Source organism: Lepisosteus platostomus, chromosome 21 (genome assembly GCF_059453375.1).
Source record: "Lepisosteus platostomus isolate fLepPlt1 chromosome 21, fLepPlt1.hap1, whole genome shotgun sequence".
NCBI classification, from domain to species: domain Eukaryota; kingdom Metazoa; phylum Chordata; class Actinopteri; order Semionotiformes; family Lepisosteidae; genus Lepisosteus; species Lepisosteus platostomus.
The window spans coordinates 16,360,185-16,378,396 of record NC_142631.1 but is presented as its reverse complement, the minus strand read 5'-3'; the positions used below and the strand labels follow the sequence as shown (position 1 = coordinate 16,378,396).

General features: G+C 37.2%; 1 protein-coding gene across 7 annotated transcripts in view; it reads right to left on the bottom strand.

Annotated features, from left to right (window-relative positions):
* The window catches only part of dennd1a (DENN/MADD domain containing 1A), a 265,653-nt gene that overhangs the window by 138,844 nt on the left and 108,597 nt on the right, over positions 1-18,212 (bottom strand). For all 7 annotated transcript variants that reach the window (XM_088615121.1, XM_088615126.1, XM_088615123.1 and 4 more), the window contains exons 6-8: positions 10,958-11,027; positions 7,278-7,358; positions 2,900-2,953 (exon numbers count right to left, since the gene is read on the bottom strand). In XM_088615121.1, coding sequence (XP_088471247.1) covers positions 2,900-2,953; positions 7,278-7,358; positions 10,958-11,027 — 205 coding nt within the window. The remainder of the gene's footprint in view (positions 1-2,899; positions 2,954-7,277; positions 7,359-10,957; positions 11,028-18,212) is intronic.

Sequence of the window (18,212 nt, the reverse complement as noted above, 5' to 3'; positions counted from 1 at the left end):
TATTCTTATTTTGGCCTTTTACACAGTACAACAGATTCCTAAATACTTCTTTCAATTGCCCTCCCATCTTTTGGGAAGAAAGTCCAGGAAAGCCAGAATTAGAGCACAAGATGAACATGTGGAGTCTTGCACACAGGAAACCTACCACAAGGTCATTTAGGGGAACTCTGCAAATAACTCAGGGGTTCGGCCTCAAAAAGAGAGAAACTGAAAATCTGGCACAGAGAACGCAGAGAGTGAAAGCTTGGCATTGCCAGGCTCAACAATACTGGGTGTCTTGCAGAGCAAAGAAGTCACTCTTGAGGCAAGGGCAATGAGCACAGACAGCATGCCTCCCATCTGCAGGCAAATTGATTCCACAGTTCGTGTGCTTTCAAGAGGCTGGAAATGAATTTAAAAGTAGTTAAGGGCAATGCAGGTAGCCGCTGTAATCACAGGGGAAAGCTCTTGGCACTGCCTGAGACAGCTTCACTACCAGTGACTCCCCAAAGAGAAGAAACGGTCATGTTTTCGTTTGTAGCCCAGGTCTGGAAGCTGCATATTGCAAGGCCTCCTAGGTCTCAGTATAGAAGAAACCTGAGGGAGGAATCATTAAGCAGACCCACACATTTCCAAAGCACCCACCCTTTCGCTCCAAGAGACCGGGAGGAAATAGCCCAGAGTTTAATCTGGAGTACTGCAAGTGAGGTTTAGCAGTGATTAACAAACCGGCTAAGCACAGGGCCTTCAAAAGCGGGGGCAGGCTTAAATTCCTCTCCCAACAGAAACTACAGACGCAATACAGCTGAAACCGAGAAACCGTATGACGGCTGGAACACAGGCCAAATGGTGTCTGCAGGAAAATCCCTGGAGCAAAACAACAAGGACGACTTGAAAGGGTCTCCGAGTTAAACTTAATGTTCTGAAAAAGGTTACTCAACTCAGCAGCCTAAGCCTCTAAAGCCATGGAAAATACAACTACAGCTGCAGCAGAGAGAGAGAGAGAGAGAGAGAGAGAGAAACTCACAGACTTCCAAATACACAATCCAAATGCTGGAAGAAAATGAGCTTAAAACCTCAAAAACAATAACAATTATCGGCAATAGTATTTACAGTTACATGAACCATGCAGTTCATAAGAACTGGGAAAGCGGGGTATTGGGTATCACGGACCAAAAAGGAGAAGCGATCCTGTGAACAGCAGACGAAGTCCTGTGACACAGTTATTACCCGGCTGCAAAGGCAGCAGTGTCAGTGGGGAAGGGGAACACAGTTGGACTGTGCTGTCATTCCCAGTGCCAATTTTCTGTAAGGAGGGGAGAAGCCACTGATAACAGACTGGTGGTTCCGCTAGGGGCACCCAGGACAGCTTTAAATAGGATAACATGAGATACTGTATAAGAGAAAACATATGAACAAGGGCAACTCCAACTCAGTTAGTGCTCATTTAGAAAAAAAAGGAATTCCAGGTCAATCACTTGTAAATACAGTATGTCGAAACTCTCTTTCGTATCATTGAGTCAAAATGCATGAATGCACTAAATCACAGAGGAAGAAAACATTATTGGCACTGCATTAATATACTATAACATACAAACATAAATATTTTATATATTAAACATTTGTCAACAAACATTTTATTTCAAACACTATTTGGAATACTGAGGTTTTCAGATATTTCAAATGAGATGACATTCTCCTGTGGAGCAAATACAGTTCTCAAGTGAACAGGGCTTCTATCTGCACCATGCGACAATAACATGAGTGTTTTATTAATGTAGAATCAGAAGATACAAATTTGTAAGACAAATCTGAAGATTAATGCATTTTAGGAACACGTTCAGAACTTGAGAGGAAAGGTTATCATTTTATTATTTACATGGCAGAGAATGGAATGGATTTTGCCTAATTAAATAAACAAGAGCAGACTGTAGAGGGTTCAATTTAAGCAGAAAAAATATTTTATGTTGTCCTTAGCTCGTGCATCGAAAGTGAAAAAATACATTTTGACACACTCTCAAGCACTTTAAAAATAGCATCGAAATGAAAGAATTTTCAAAACCTAAGAAACTACGCCAGCAATTACCTCATTATCCACAGGCATATATCATTCAATAATTAAGCAAAAAAGTTCTTCATGTCAAAAGACACTGAGCATACAGTATATACAAGCCCCAAATGTTGGGAAAAAGCACTGATCTTCTATGACATTTATAAACAAAAAAACATCTGAAAATATATGAACATTTTCAATGCCTCTCAATATGAAAATAGAGAGAAATCAGCATTATAGTTCCATTTTCAAATGTGAACTGCAACAAAACCTCAATTCTTAAATTGTAGAAATATGTCTGACACTCAGAAAGAAACCATGTTTGTAAGCATGCATTTTTAAAGTTATTTGCTATCACAATACACATAAGTGAAAGTGCAAAGAATAATTCTCCCTGGACACATCTGAGTTTCTATCACATGTGGGATCCACATCAAATGTAGTCTTAAGGGCAAAAAGAAATGTGTTTCTCTATATATGACAGCTGCTGATTTTCCTGAGGTCACAGGGGACGGTAAATCAGAAGATTCTATTGATTTATCTGACTTTTTAGATTATACATGTTAGAGCAAGAGAAGGAAAGCAAAATTATGAAAGCTGACTGCTTTCTTTTAAGAAAACACAAGCTGGCGTAGATAGATATAGGAGAGTTAACAGGAGAGAACAAGACTGTTAACTGTGATAGAAGTGTAAGGCTTTTCCTGACAAAGTTAATGTTTTTATAACCGCTGTATAACAACTTCCTAGGTAACCACAATAGCATTATGATTGATGGAACAAGTCTCAAGTATTTCGTCTGGATATAATCCTGTACAACACTACATAAGATGTCAATGTTGTGTTTCAATGACTTAGAAATATACTTACATTTTCTGGGATACTGGGGAGTTCTCTAATATCAGGCACAGTAAAGTAGGAATGCTGCGAAGGAAAAAAATAAGATCATGAATCCTCTCAAAAACAGAACATTTAAGCAAACAAATACAAGCACACCTACATGATGCTTTGCTATTCATTACTGGGAAAATCTCCATTCACTCCCGGTGCAACTCCCTTAAAAGCTACACAATTGTGCATTAAAAAAAACTGCTACTGAGACACACAGTTCATCTGATTCATCCATGGTTAGACAAATGGCAGTTATCGGGTTATTTCAGTTGCTGAATGACACATTTCCTCAATTTAAATCATTTAAGACTGCCTTGTCTATTCAGAATATATTTAGAGAATTTGTCACATGAGTGCACGCCTGGTTGGTTACCTGATTTTTCTGTGCTGAAGGCTGATTGAATCCATCAGCAGAGAGGAATGCAGTTTTGTATAGCACAATGTACAAACAACCTGTCCATAACCCATTTCACCAAGTAATGCAGCCAGTATATAAGAAGCAAGGAAAAGAATAAAATGCATTGATAATTGGTAGATTCAAGGTATTCTATAATAACGTAGCTTGTTTGCTTTGTTAGGATGATGGTCAAATGTACAGTAGCACTTGGGTGAGGGTCTTATTAGTCAACACTAGCTAAAGAAACATATTGTTGGTAATTATTGTGATATTATTGTGAAATTATTGATCTTCACAAATAATTAGAAATTGTAAAAACATTTCAAAAGGTAAAAAAAACAGAAAAGTTCAGAATGAAGGCAACAGACATCAAAGAAGTGAAATCAACAAAAAATGCACATTTACAATAGCAAGCTCTGTGTAGACTGTAGTTGGCGTTAATTAAACAAGACTTTCAGTTTGTATCTTGACTTTCTACTGGTATGGAAATGAACTGCTCCTACGTAATCTCTTACAAAACAGCAATTTTTAAAGATGCATGCTGATTTTGTATCTTCAAAAGACTCACCTTTAGCTGGGCCACCACTGTAAGATTTTGCTCATAAATCACTTTTGTGATCTCTTTTAAAAAGTAAAGACAACTACAAAAACGACGCACAACTGCGGAAATAATAAGCTTCGAGAAAATCTTTGAGAAGATATCGCACAATTACTTTCCTATCTGAGTTCTTGTTCCACTTCTACTCTGGATCCTTTAGATGTCCTTTAATAATTTAAGAATTAATTATTTAATATATCTTTTCAGGGGAATAACGAGTTCCTGATTTGTCAAGAGAGAGGAAAGCATGTCGCATTTGATACTGTGATTTTTGTAAGGAGACAAAGGAAAATAAAACATAGGAGACCCTTTATTATTCTAATATAATGAACTTACATCTCACTGTCATGAAAGGCAATGATAGACTCCTGAGTTGTACTACACAACAGAGAGTGAAGGGTGTGGAAATAGAGAGAAACAGCCAACTCGTCTGTCGAGTCAGAACAGATGATATATTTGCATCTTTGACAAGTTTGAATATTTTTTGAAAGGCGGATATAAATTAAAAAGAAGTTTCTGTCTTGTGATCAACATTTAATGTTCTTTCTTCATAATATATTATCTTACCATACAGTGGTATATATAGTGGTATATAGTGGGTATTGCACTCATTTATTTAACTTGCGGTAATGTTGTAGTCATCCAAGTAGCAATTAATTAAATCTATTTTACATTTTACAGTGCAGTTGAAGATGATTGTATTTTAAACATGAAATATAAGATGTTTGGTATTTTGTCAATAATATAAACAAATTATTATTCTGCTGCAATTGCTTACTGTACTGACTTCAGCATCTCTGTATTCACTTTCAGTCCCAGTCACCATAGCTGTTGTTGAAATGCCTTCCAGTATTCAGGACATGTGTTGAAAGTGATGGTCAGTAAAACGTCTCAGTAGTCTCACAGAACTGACATCACAACTTGTCTACCAGTGTGCCAACCTGAAGAACAGTCCATGTGACTGTCACTAGCACCTTTTCTCACCTTTTATTTCCCCACTCACGTCAACATGCAGCACATGGGCGCAACGACAGGTACAGCAACGATTGAAATCGCAAAGTGAGAGACTGACTGACAGCCCTCACAACAAACGAAGGAAGTCAGCACTGCTTCACTCAAGACATCTGCCAGAACAACAAGGCCTTCTTTCTGTTGCCAGCCTTAATTCATCACCAAATCCATCAGCTTTGAGGCCTGACTAAACAGCTGGGATCAAAGGTGATCAATTTATGATGGTCAGAAAAACCCTAATAAGAGATTAGCACGGACTACATGAGATTTGGATCTGCACTCCAATCCCATTTCATATTTCTCTTGGGTTTTCCTTCGACTGAGGTTGTGAGACAGGTACTGTAACTGTGCTTAGGCATCAACTCCACCTCTCCACCAGAAGGTCCTACCAGTGAAGGTGACAGATGTCTGTCTCATCATTCTCCAGCCAGCCCTACAGCTTCCCACTGAGACAGCCTGCTTACCTGACTGGGAGTTTCTAATATTTTGGCCGGTGTGTGCATTTACCAATAAAATCATCACAAATGTTAGCAGAATGCAAGCAATCCAGGAGGTGTGAAAAACGTGATTTTGTCTCATTGATTCTTGAAAGAGCTCCGACTGTCTGTGGGACACGACACAGAAAAGTGAAACTAATGATGGCAACAAACGCAATACACTTTACTTGGACTTACAGACATTTTATTTCATTTCTAAGGATGCAAAGTTTTTTCTAAGGGCAAATGTAGATTTTTCTAGTTAAGGCTCTGTTTGAGTATGAACATGCAAAGTGACATTGAATATTTATTTTCTAATTTTGCATACTTTGGGATGTAATCATTTATTTTCACACTGTAACTCCTGGCAGATAATTCTGTTTTTTATAGATTAATAAAGGAGTGGGGATACACAGTGCCGGACAAACAGATACAGAAACCTATAAGAAGACAGCTCATATAGGTTGATAGAGAGGTGCACACACTCCACTTCCACTGAAGTGGTAAATGGGATAGTTAAACCGCTCAATTGAAACATCCCCAAAGCTACTGCACAGCTCAGTGAAACAAAGCCATCCCTAAGCAGCTCTTTGATATCTTTTCTTGCTTCACTGCCCATGAAATGTTTGAAGTAAGGGCAGACCAGCAGCATTCCTTTAAACCACTGGTACGAAACAGCTGAAATATCCCATCATGCCACAAAAGCCTATAAGACAGATTGCCCTTTGGGGTCAGACAGGCATGCTGTTCTTCCCAAACGTCTACAAAACAGCAATGGGTCATCTCCTGAACCAGCCAATGACCTGGCAAGAGCCAACAACTGCTACCTGTCGATTGGCATTAGAGAACTGAGGGCTGAAATTAAGCTGCTTGCAGTCGGCAGTTTGCACAAAAGAGAGCAGGAAAAGTACCGTTTGGTGCTGCTCAGAGCGCTCATGTGAGGGTGACATGTGACACATGGGGGACTCTAGGAGGCCAGATTTTAAAATTCCATCCATTAAAATCTGTCCATACATTTGAACAGAATCAAAGTCAAACAATCTTAATTTATGAATTTAAACCTTAAAAAAAAAAGAACTGAATGCTTCAAAGTAATGTTTTATATAATCTTTTAAGTATGAGCTAATAAGCAAATTTACAATCATGCTTGTAAGGGTTTTGTTTGATCGGGAATCATTTGTTGCAATGACAGAATATGAATTAAGTTAATAACCTGCACTTGTATTCTATAGTTCTTTAAAAGACCATTTGACAAATAGCTATTAGCTGTTTGGGCCTGTAAGAATTACTGGCTATGACAGGATGCTGTAATATGGTACAGTGCATTACAAAGTTGTTTTTTTTCACTCTGCTTATAATATCTCATTTTGGGTAATTAAAATGATGTATACATTTTTTTTATGAAGATAGTGGTTCATATGATTTCAGAAGAAATACATTTCAATGTATCAACCACGCAGTGAATTTCAAGCAAAGATTAAACCATGGGAACTAAAAAGCTTTCAAAACAACTTGGGGAATTCTCTCATTCTTTTGAGCCACATTTAGAATGTTGATAAATAACACTTGTGCTAGTGGTCAAAGCTTTTTATGGAAGTCACATCATTTTAAAATAAGTATCCAGGCCTTTTAGACAACATTTATCTTGCCTTTTGAAATCTACACTGAAACCAAAGTTGAGGCAACTGCTCATGAAATAAAGCGATGAATAACCCCCCATGTTTTTAACCATTTGTGACAGCTCTGCCCTCCAGTACATGCAAATCTAATTAACCTAACATTTGTAAAATCCTATTTACTTTGCCTACAATTCAACATAGGGATTGCAAGACGTATCCACAAGACTGCGCCCCAAGACAAGGGAGAGAAACTCACCACACTGAGGTGAACAGGCACTCCAGGCTCTGGGACAGGAAGTGAATGAAGTGTCTCCAGAAGCTCCTTCCAGTGATTATCCTAAAACATCCAGGGCACACAAAATCACATCTACCTTTAGAAAAACGTATAGCTGCACAGAAATGCAATGAACTGCAACAACTGCAATGTTATCTTGAAGCTGAATTTCTCTGAAGTACATGATCCCAAAGTAAACGTCCAATGAAGCACGTGTCCCAGAGTCATGTTTTTTCCGAAGATTAAAACCATAAAAGGCTATATCTCACACGATTCCTCAGTGTAATTTACTGTACAGGTGGCTTCAAAGCAAAATGTGCCTTCATACAAAACAGTTATATAGAGGACTGATTCAAAATAATGTTGTAATCATGTTATTTTCTAAGGATAAGTGTATGTACACAGATGTACCGTAAAATAAAAAGAACATACCCAGTTGCCTTCCTTAAAATTTATATTTGACGGAGAATCTTTCATGTGAACTTGCTGTTATAATTAAAATTGCACTAACACAGTGAGTGAAAATTGAGCTGGTCATGAGTTGTAATGCAGGATGTTATATATCCTTAGAAATTTAGTTTTCTGTGGGAGGACAAAGCAATAAGACAATTCCAGAGGCTAATGTTCCTTTGCGATGATTCACAGGCTTACAACATTCTTCTGAAGATGTATCAACATAGTGTATAGTACGGTAACATACACATATTCAAAATTCTAATGGCATGTAGAGGAAATGTTTTTTTTCATTCATTCATTTTTAAGGTCTAATTAATCTGTTGTGAAAAAAAATGTGTGTAGAAAAATTACAATTATAAAAGATAAGAAAAAAATAACGAATGATTGCAGTGCATATTTGCCAAGCTTCACCTCAAACAAATGTTGAATTTCATCAGTAATGAAGAAGTGAAGGACAAGAGAATACGTTTAGGTTTAGAAAACATACTACATACTGTACATTTATGCTCTACTGTGCTTGAAGTGCTTGAAGAAATGTTTGATACTTTTTGATGCACTCCCAAGTGTCCTTTAAATGAAACAGCCTTCTGAACAACTTGAACGGTATACTTTGTCATCCACTGCCTCTTCTGTCAGTATCACTGCACCAGTTGCATTAAATATTAATGCTTAAATGGATTACCATCCCTTGAGAGATTTTCCAGGACCTTGTGGGGTCAATCAACGCTGTGTTGAGGTTTGATTAGGACAAGTTAATTTATCAAGTTGGATAAGCCCGGTGTTAGGTATGAATCCAAAAATGGAAAGGAGTTTACATTATTGTTAACAGACAAACACTGTTTTCCTCTATGAATAATAGTGAAAGTACAAGGAATGATGAGTAACAAAGGCAAAAATCTTGAGCAATACCAGAGCACTGTCTGAAGCTCACTAATATTAACAAAAGCATGAATTGTTACTGATTTAGCTAAACACTAGAGTCTGTCAATGGAACAGAAGTAGCTGATGTAAATTTTATGGATACCCAAACAAATGATAGGAAACAATTTTACACAGAAGGACTGTTGCAATTCAGCAAAGCTATGCACAGATGCAGTATTACTTAATCTCACTGAAATATATGGCAGTCAGTGAGAACAAACTGATCTATAGGTGTTACAATATTAATTGCATCAACACACTTATTCAATATTTATCTTAATACTTACTGTGTTGGCACACCTATTGTAGGTGTGCACATGCAGAGCTAATACCTTTCACCTTTTTGCTCAGCAGAGTGAATCCTAGTCTTTCAGGCGTTTGTCCCGTATCAGGTTTGCAAATTTCTGTTTTACCTTACCGTGACTGCAAGAAATCTGTGTCAAGAGGTCTAGAAAAAACAGACTCCTCTGCCTGTTTTTACCATTGTTTAACACTCACACATACTGTATTCCATGCACTTTTTTTCTTTCAAGATCCTAACATCAAACTTCCACACACAAGTACTTTTTCATTTTCCAATTCTGAAATTCCTTTTGGTTACTTGCATTTAAATAGGCTTCATTATACATTTCATACTACATCAGTGACTACAGTATGAACCCCCTTTCGTACTGTTTGTTCAATTGGTTAGGTTTAGGTTTGTGCATCAGAATATCCTTGTTAAAGCACTTCTTGTGTGGAGGAGAGTCACGCTCCCCAAAAAGAAAATTATACCATATCATAAGACTGCCTTTATGTGTATGTCATTCTTATTCACAAATATCCCTGAGACAATGTGGACGCCCCTCGTACAGCTAAAACATACATAATATGGAGATTGCCAATAAAAATCAAAGCTGATTAATTAAATTGTACTAATCGTATGTGCCCTGTAACAAACTGGTGTCCCATCCAGGGTATGTCCCAACCTCATGCCCTGTGCTTCCGAGACGGGTTCTGAAATGCCCGAGACCTTTGGCAGGATTATGTGTTCTGATAACGGGTGGGTGGATAACTGAATGCAAAGCAGGTATAAAAAAGCAGTTTTCACTTCGTAATAAGAACGACCATAAAATTTGCATATTTGGAAATAGTGATGAAGCTCTGAGCCTTGAGACATCCCTTTGGCTTCAATGAACCACATGATCTAATGATGAGTATTTATTTTAATTTGTATTCATATCTGAATTAGAAATGACTACACTGGCTAATTGAAACAGAACACTTTCTCTGCAATACTCATCTCACTGACTGTGGCTGTTATTTTCATATGAAGAACAGAAGGGATAAAAAACATGTTTTCAAGTACTGTACACACCAAAACCATCTGAGACTTTAAAGCTACCAGTGTTCATAGTAGTACAAGTGCATATGATGACAGTAAAAAAGGAACAATTACATCTCTCTGTATATGTATTACCATGTATGTGTCAACTATTATTAACAATTCTGTGTTGCAATGTGAAATATGCTCTATTACTTACATTAAAAAAATGCTTTTTTGTTTATGATTAAAAATACTTAATTAAATAATACTTGCAGTGAAAATGCCACCACAAAAATATTCAGTCCCAACACTGGCACCACCAACTGAAAGGTAATGTAATGGAAACATACTGTACAGTAATAACCTGTTACTGCACAGGTGCAATTAACAGATAACAGATTTGCTTTTAACTGAAATGCTTCAATATGTAAAAAGAAAAGGGCATGTCCATTAAACCAGCATCCTCCCCCAAAACACTTTATTATATATTAGATGTACTGTATTCATTACTTGATGATTACTAGATGTTGAGTTTACATCATTGTTGAACATCACAGTCCACAAGTGGTTCTGTTTTTTGTTTGTGAAATTGATTGCTTGCTGGTTTTTATAGCCTATCCTTAAACAGGAGATGGCTGCATCAGATGAATATCTTAAGAGTACAGTATTGGTAAAAAGGGACAGGACCAAAGAAGAACCAGAACCGCACTTCTCCTTAGTAGAGCAGATTTCAATTTTACTTTCAAATACATAACTCAGGATATTCCTAATATGAAAAGACAAACATATTCTGTTGTTCATGTTCGACTGTCAAATGAACTTCACTTGAATTCATAAGTGACGCACAAGATCCCGCTAGAATTGAGTTATATAAGTGATTTAGTATTAGACGTTCTCAAAACGTCTGCACAGGATTTATGACAGTAAGCACAGCAATGCACACTTCACCCTTCTGAATATAAACATTCCGTTTACTGACCTGCCCCTTCGCCGTGTAATCAGCCAAGATATTCAAGAGCTTGTAGAACACTTCAAACCAGGGAAGATAGCTAGAAAGAAATGGATACAGGTTATTCTAATAGCATTTTTTAAAATGTATTAGCAAAAACACACAGGCACAATAACAATCCTGTTTTTTCCTCATTAAGAAAGCAGCAGGGAGATCAATGATATGCCCCTAAATTTAATATGTACACATTAGACTAGAACAGACTAAAAAAGGCGTAGTTCTTTGTGATAATAGGTGGCAGGGAAATCAGTGAAAGGAAGAGATGTTTAATTGTATCACAAGCAAGAAAGGAACAGTGCACTAAACAATCTGTTTACCCATCTGTGTTCAAGACAAACTGAGCTCCAATGACCATTTTCCCATTCAATCAAAGGCATGGACTTGAAAACCTAAATAATTAGATTATGTTTAATATAGATGCAGTACATATACTCCTCCATATCTGCAAAAATGCAATGCAGCTTCTGTAATATTCAATATGAAAAATGAGATAATCTATCCAGTTTTATATTCACATACACATATAAATATATCACATGGTCTGATGGTTCTATTTAGAGGACAGAATATCATGAATGTGAACATACACAATTAAACAGAGTAAGTGAAACTATAACAGTCAAGTAAACTGTAACAAAATAAATTGTTTAGTCATAAAGCAATGGTAGTTACCACAAAAATGAAAGAAGTATACGTTTTCTGTTCAGTTTCATTTAGCAGTTTATTCATTTTACATGCACAGAACTGAGACATATACAGTACATGAAAGTACAGAATGTGGTGTTGGGATCTAACAATTTCTACAAGAACAAACCAACAGCTTCAATAGTAAGTAATCTGTAGCACCACAAAAACAAGAGCAGCAATTTTAAAGCTTATGCGTCTCTGGTAGTATGCTTACAGGTATACTGTACAATTTTGTGCCGGGTCCATTACATAAGTTTCTTTCAGGCTTTGAAAATCTGGAAAACCACCAGCACTATCAATGTTTTCAGCACACGGCAGTGGAGCTACTGTATATGAATTATACAGAATAATGACTATTTTTTATGACTCAAGTCATAATGAGTTATGACTGTCTATGGAAAATAATAGTGTTCATCTTACATCTTATTCAACAGCTGGGAGAAATAAATATGCCGCCGTATACACATACTGTATATCAAAAAGCAAACCTGGAGGCTGAAGAGAAGAGTTAAACAGACTCTGGGATCAGTGATCAGCATCACCTATAAATTTTGCATGAGATGAAGCAAAACGCACAGTGACCAAGAGGTGAAAGTGACAAGCAGCTCCTGCCTGATCTCAAAATTAGCTGAGTTTTAGTGATTTAGCTGGGAAACAGAACTGGCCAAACCAGGTTTAAAAAGATGCCATGTGACAAAAAATAAACACCAAAAACGCAGAACACTAACGAAGAGGCAGAGCACAGGCAAATTCAATCACATACAGATCACACCGTACCCATGTTTTTCATTTCTGAGAACATTTGGTTTTTTTTTTAGTACATCATATCCTGGGCATTTTTATGCAATAAAAAGCTTGTTTTGATTTACATGGCATGCAGTGTAATAAAAGTATATTATAAGAGTGGAATATATAACAGTAACATCATGTCTAACATTAAATTCTGTCACAGCCATTTACTGGCAAACTATACAGGAGTTTTCAACAAGGCATCTGAGCATATAAGACAAACTTTAAATTTGATGCAGCATGCTAAAGACATTCATACCTATTTCTCTTTTGTAAAAACTCTTGCCCAGTAAATCTGATCTGAAATTGCCTTTAGTAGATCTGTTGTCTTGCGGTAGTGTTTTCACCATTTTTAATTCATAAGATAATTATTTCTAATTGTTGTGCACTTTGATTTCATTTTTAAGATTGGGACCCTTATGGAACAGGATTTCTTGAAAACCAGGTCCTTCAGCCAAATAAAGGGTTGAAAAAACACTGAACCGGAGCAAATGTGTTTCTTAAGACTAACACATTTTTCAGTAAACAGCACTGGCTGAAAAAGTGTTGCTTGATGTTAAACTGCAAAAAAAAAAAAATCAATCTGCTTCAGATTGGAATATCACAGTTATCTCATTACTCAGAGAGGCTTATTTTGAAAGTGTTCAGAGCAATCGGAGAAAGCCTGCAATATTTACATTTAAAAAGGTTTGAAGTGGATGATTGCAGCTACCTCTTCCTAATTAAACGTCCCATGCATATGACAGCCTTATCATAGCTTCTCATTACCTATTGCAGGCCACCATACACAGCTCCTTCACAAACATGACTGGGAGTGAGGCAGCTTCTCTTTATGAGGTCTTCTCTTTGGCAAGAATATAAAAACAAAATAGATCACAACCCTACTGTAATTGTTCATTTGCTTTATCTAGTTAAGCAAAAATGACAGGAGTCACGTCTACACCGCCAAGACTGTTAAAAAATGCCTGGTGTCTTTCAAGATTTGAAAGGATTGGTAAACATTTGAAGTATTGGGATTATTGTATCTCCTCCTCGACACTCTGTAATATGCGAAGGATTTAAAGCTAACAACACTATCTAGACCAGCTACGTTTGGGTGCCTGCTCTATTTGTGCAGCTCGACCACAAAGGACCGTGCTTCTGTGAATGGACTTGCTGGAATCTTACAAAAACCACAGGGAATATGATGAAAACTCTGCAGTATCAGCAATGAATGCCAGCAGAACAAAAGAGCCAAATGAAAATGTAAAAAGTTTCCGATAGTTGAATTATACAGTGTGAAGATGTTTCTTCGGAAGATGAATATATCTGCAAAACCAAGTTTTTTATTTAATTTGTACACTTAATTGACAAAATATTTCCTTTTCAGCTTTGTAGTTTTATTGTTATATCCCATGATTAAAATAGTGTATAAAGTGTTCCAAATAGCACTTCCACCAGAGTAATCTAACGTGTCTAAAACCATTTCACTTTTAAACATGTAATTTACACTGATATACTTTTACTCTGAAACCTACATAACATTCTCCAGTGAGGCAAGAACCAACCTAGCTCATTTTCACAATACAAAATTAAAAGAGAGTTGCCAATGATTAACTTAAACTATTAACTTTTTATTTCTTTAATCGTATTTAACCAACAAGAAATAAACTCCAGGTCTCAAGATATTGTTCACTTGTGCAAAAGTAGCAATAACAATGTTCACTGTAACATTTCAATTAAAAAAAAGAAGGCTATTTTTATTTGCTGTTAAACTTAGAGCTATTGGATGCATCTGGTTGCGTAAACGTGCAAGGTACAGTATACATGCTTGATGATGCAGCTGAAAATGGAGCTATAATATTACTACAGTACATTACCACAGGAGACTACAATAAAATGCTGGAGTCTGAAAGGAGTCAATAAAGCATGCTCAACTACCAGCACAGCAGGAATAAAAAAACTTCTCAGTATTATAGTAAGGAATGGGAAAGGAAACAACGAAAATCAAACTGTCATCATGAAATGGAGCACAAATTGTTGTTGTGTGGCTTCTACGTGGGATGCACTCAAACGGTCCCCTGACATACAAGAGCTTATTGGAGCCTCCATGTGTACTGTTGAGACTGGAAACAAGGATGGTTCATGCTGTTTTCTCAGTTTACTGACGTTCTCCTGCTGTTTCCTTACTGGGGTTGTCTAATGTCTATATATACCTCCCTAGAGAGCTATTCCCTACCTTTCTAGGACAGACTGACTGCTGTCCAGTGATAGTTGTGCTCAGGTCTCTGAAACCAAAGGCCGGCTATATCTCTCTTCAAAGGCTGCCAATTCCCCTGTTGGGAGACCAGCAATCACAGCTGAACCTTATCTTGTTACAAAGCTAAGAGGACTTCCGTTTGTTTCTTTTACTGTCCACATAGACAACAACAGCTTCAGAAGCATTCAAAAACACTAGAGCCAGATTCCACCTTAACTCTGTCATTCACCAGCACTCAGATGGCAGACAGAAGAAACACTACTAGTCTCATTTAAAACACTAGGGGGAATGGCATGTTATTTAAGTGTACTTGGATATCATTTCAGTGGGTAAGAGAGAGCCAAGCTATTTGCACAGGAACCATTTCAGGCTAATGCTACTCTTAACCCAAAGCTGTGGACTGCTTCAGAGTATTCTAATATTATAGAGATGCGGTAAAGACATTTTCTTTCAAACCCGTAAGTATAAAGACAAAATTAAAAAAATATATATCTATTTTTGTTACATAGTAAAAAATAACAGAATAGAAAAATGCCTTCGGTATTATAGGATTTTGCTCAAAATTCAAGATAATAAACCAAATGGCATAATTGCCTGAGTATACATTTTCTGAGCACCAGTACTCAAAGCAAAAGGCTGACATACAGAATCTGTGAGCCAACATGATTCTCCATGTTTTTTTCCCCCAGGTTTTCTTTTTCAGCTAGGTGAGGACTTACAAGATATTTACAAGACACAAGATATTCTTAAACCCTAAGACTGGTATAACTCTTACTGAAAATGTTATTGAATCTCCCAAGCGAGATCATTTGACCTCACCTCCAGAGCAGTTATAATTCTGAATTGGGTCAGTTTTCTTACAATTGTTTTGAGTATTGGTGCAATAGCTATCGGGCTTCTACGTGTGGGCCCCAGACAAACCACTACTTGACTTGTGTCTAATCTGCTTTGTCCTTCGTGTTCATGCTCTTTCAATTTGGGAGATGACAGATTCAATTTGAGTCACGACAAATGAGAGAATCTGAAATTATCAGAGCACATCTAAGAATTTTTTGAGACCCGCAATTATGTTGATTGAGTTTTGTGCTGAGTCATACGAGAAGATAGTCTATCGTGCACTCAATTTTGTGGCGGATTAGAAAAGTACAACGGGTAGCCACAATCAATTTAATATGGCAGTCAAAGAGCTGGTCAGGGCTTTCTAAAACTGCCTACCTATCCATTATAGAACCATTGTTTACAGAGGTCAATCATGTTATTATGAGTGTTTATGTGCATTACAAGTGAGTGCAAATGTTTAGCACTGCTGCCTTACACTGGGCTCTGGGTACAATTACGGACCTGGGGTGCTATCAGCATGGAGGTTGTATGTTCTCCCCTGGTTGGCATGGGTTTCCTCTGGGTGCCCTCATTTTCCCCCCACAGTCCAAAAGCTTACTGGTAGGTTGACTGGCTTCTGAGAAAATTGTCGCTAGGTGTGAGCACGTTCACATCAGTGTTTGTTTCTGTGTGGCTGCCCTGGTATCCTGCCTCGTGCCCGTTGCTTGCTGGGATAGACACCAGCTCCCCTGTGACCCCGAACTGGAAGAAGTGGTAAGAGACCGGACGGACATAAATGAGTGCAGTAAAGTCAGGTTACATAAAACAAGACAATATTAAAAATGCATGTCTCTTGTTGTACATTAAACTTGAAACTGGGACTAATATATGAAGAACAGCTGACAGCTGCGGTTGAAACGCAGAGCAGATTTGCATGGGATGTGATAGAGGAGTGGAGAAACCTGTGGCAGTGAAAAGGAACAATGCTCATTTTAAGATAAAAATGTGGATCATTGCACAGAAATGAAAAGCACGGGACTGAAAGATCCCTGGAGGTGATGGAGAGGAGGTCGTATTCATCATTGTCGGCGTCACCGTTACAGAAAAGCAAATAAAAAAGGAACAGCATGTGTGGTGAGATATACAAGTCCAGTGGGCTTACGATGAAGTCGTGCAATGGTCTAGCTAGGCAATGTACTGTATATGATGCTGTAGTCAGTTATGGTCACTTCATAAAAAGGACACAAATCTTTCTAAGACACCCAAGAGGGAAAACTAGACTTTCCAGACTGTAAAGCATGTGTTATAATGACAAGATGAGAGAAGGAACTTTTTTAGCCTCAGGGAATTCAAGGATCTGCTGGACTGAGGTTAGTGTTTTAACAGGGAAGAGAGCTCTGACAAACAGTGCTCTTGGTCTGCCATCCTCTTTATTTTTGGCAGTGTCACTGATAGAGAGCATCTTTGCTTCTGGTTCCACAAACCGCAAGGCAGCTGATCTGAAGTTTGATGAGGTGTTGAACAGCTGAAGAAGGCTGCCCTACTTTTAAACTGATATTATTCCGTGAAAACTGGTACGCTGACATAAAAGAGATCGTTGACAAAAAAAAAATCTGAAACTGATTATTTTAGATGCTGTAGATGATACCAAGTGGCTAAAGAGTCAGATTTACTCTTTTGAGCGGACTCCTTCTTCTTTGAAAGATGCAACTTTGTACATTTTGCTTTTCAGATTACAGGTAAGAATAAGAATAAGGAAAAGAAATTAATGGAAAGAAGTTAAACAAAAATTATTTAATGCTTCTTTTAAGAATATTATACAGCTCAGGTCTTCACTGCTTTAATCATGATTCATTTTACCAGAGGTTGACAGTTAGCATATTTTTAAGTGGAATTCACAACAAAATGGAATTTAAGATTGATTATTTCTTCTGTAACATTATAAAAATGTCTGAAAATTAGAAAAAAACTGATGTATGACACAAAATGTATATCATGTATGTAACACAATCCGGTCAATGCTAAGCATACTGGATCCATGAATGAATCAACTACTGCCTTTATTTACTTCTCTTATTTGTGTATAAAAAGGTATAACTGAAACTACCTTTTGATTAATAAAGTCCACATACTTGTAAAAATATTGCATATGTGGAAAATATTCAAGAAATTAATTCAAATAAATATAAGGTATTGTACTCTCCCTTGTTGCCAATAAAACACATAATAAACAGTAAGACCACGCTAACCTAGAAGTCTGCATGTATGAAAAGAAACACTGTTTTCATATTTTTAGGTTAAGGTCTAACAAATGATTATTCTCCCATGCAACGCCTTTGCAAACCAACCGAAATAAAACCATTTGAATAGAATTCCAGATTTTTGGAACATTTCAAGATGTGTGAACGAGCACTGTGGTACTGCATATATTTGTGTACTCCACAGCTAAAGTTTCAACTCCACAAAAGCACCAGCCAGCTGTTTTTGCAAACATAACAGAGATTAAGAAGTAAATACTAAGATAACTGTTTCAAGAAATGGCAAAATACTGTTTTATTATCGAGTGTCACAAGAGAAAGAAACGCAATTTTGTGCTTCATAAATATTGCTAAATGCTTTGCTATGGTGGGCTGGGGCAAATATTGTGACACAAACTTGCTCTCCAACTACCTCCTCCTGGCGCTACCTGAT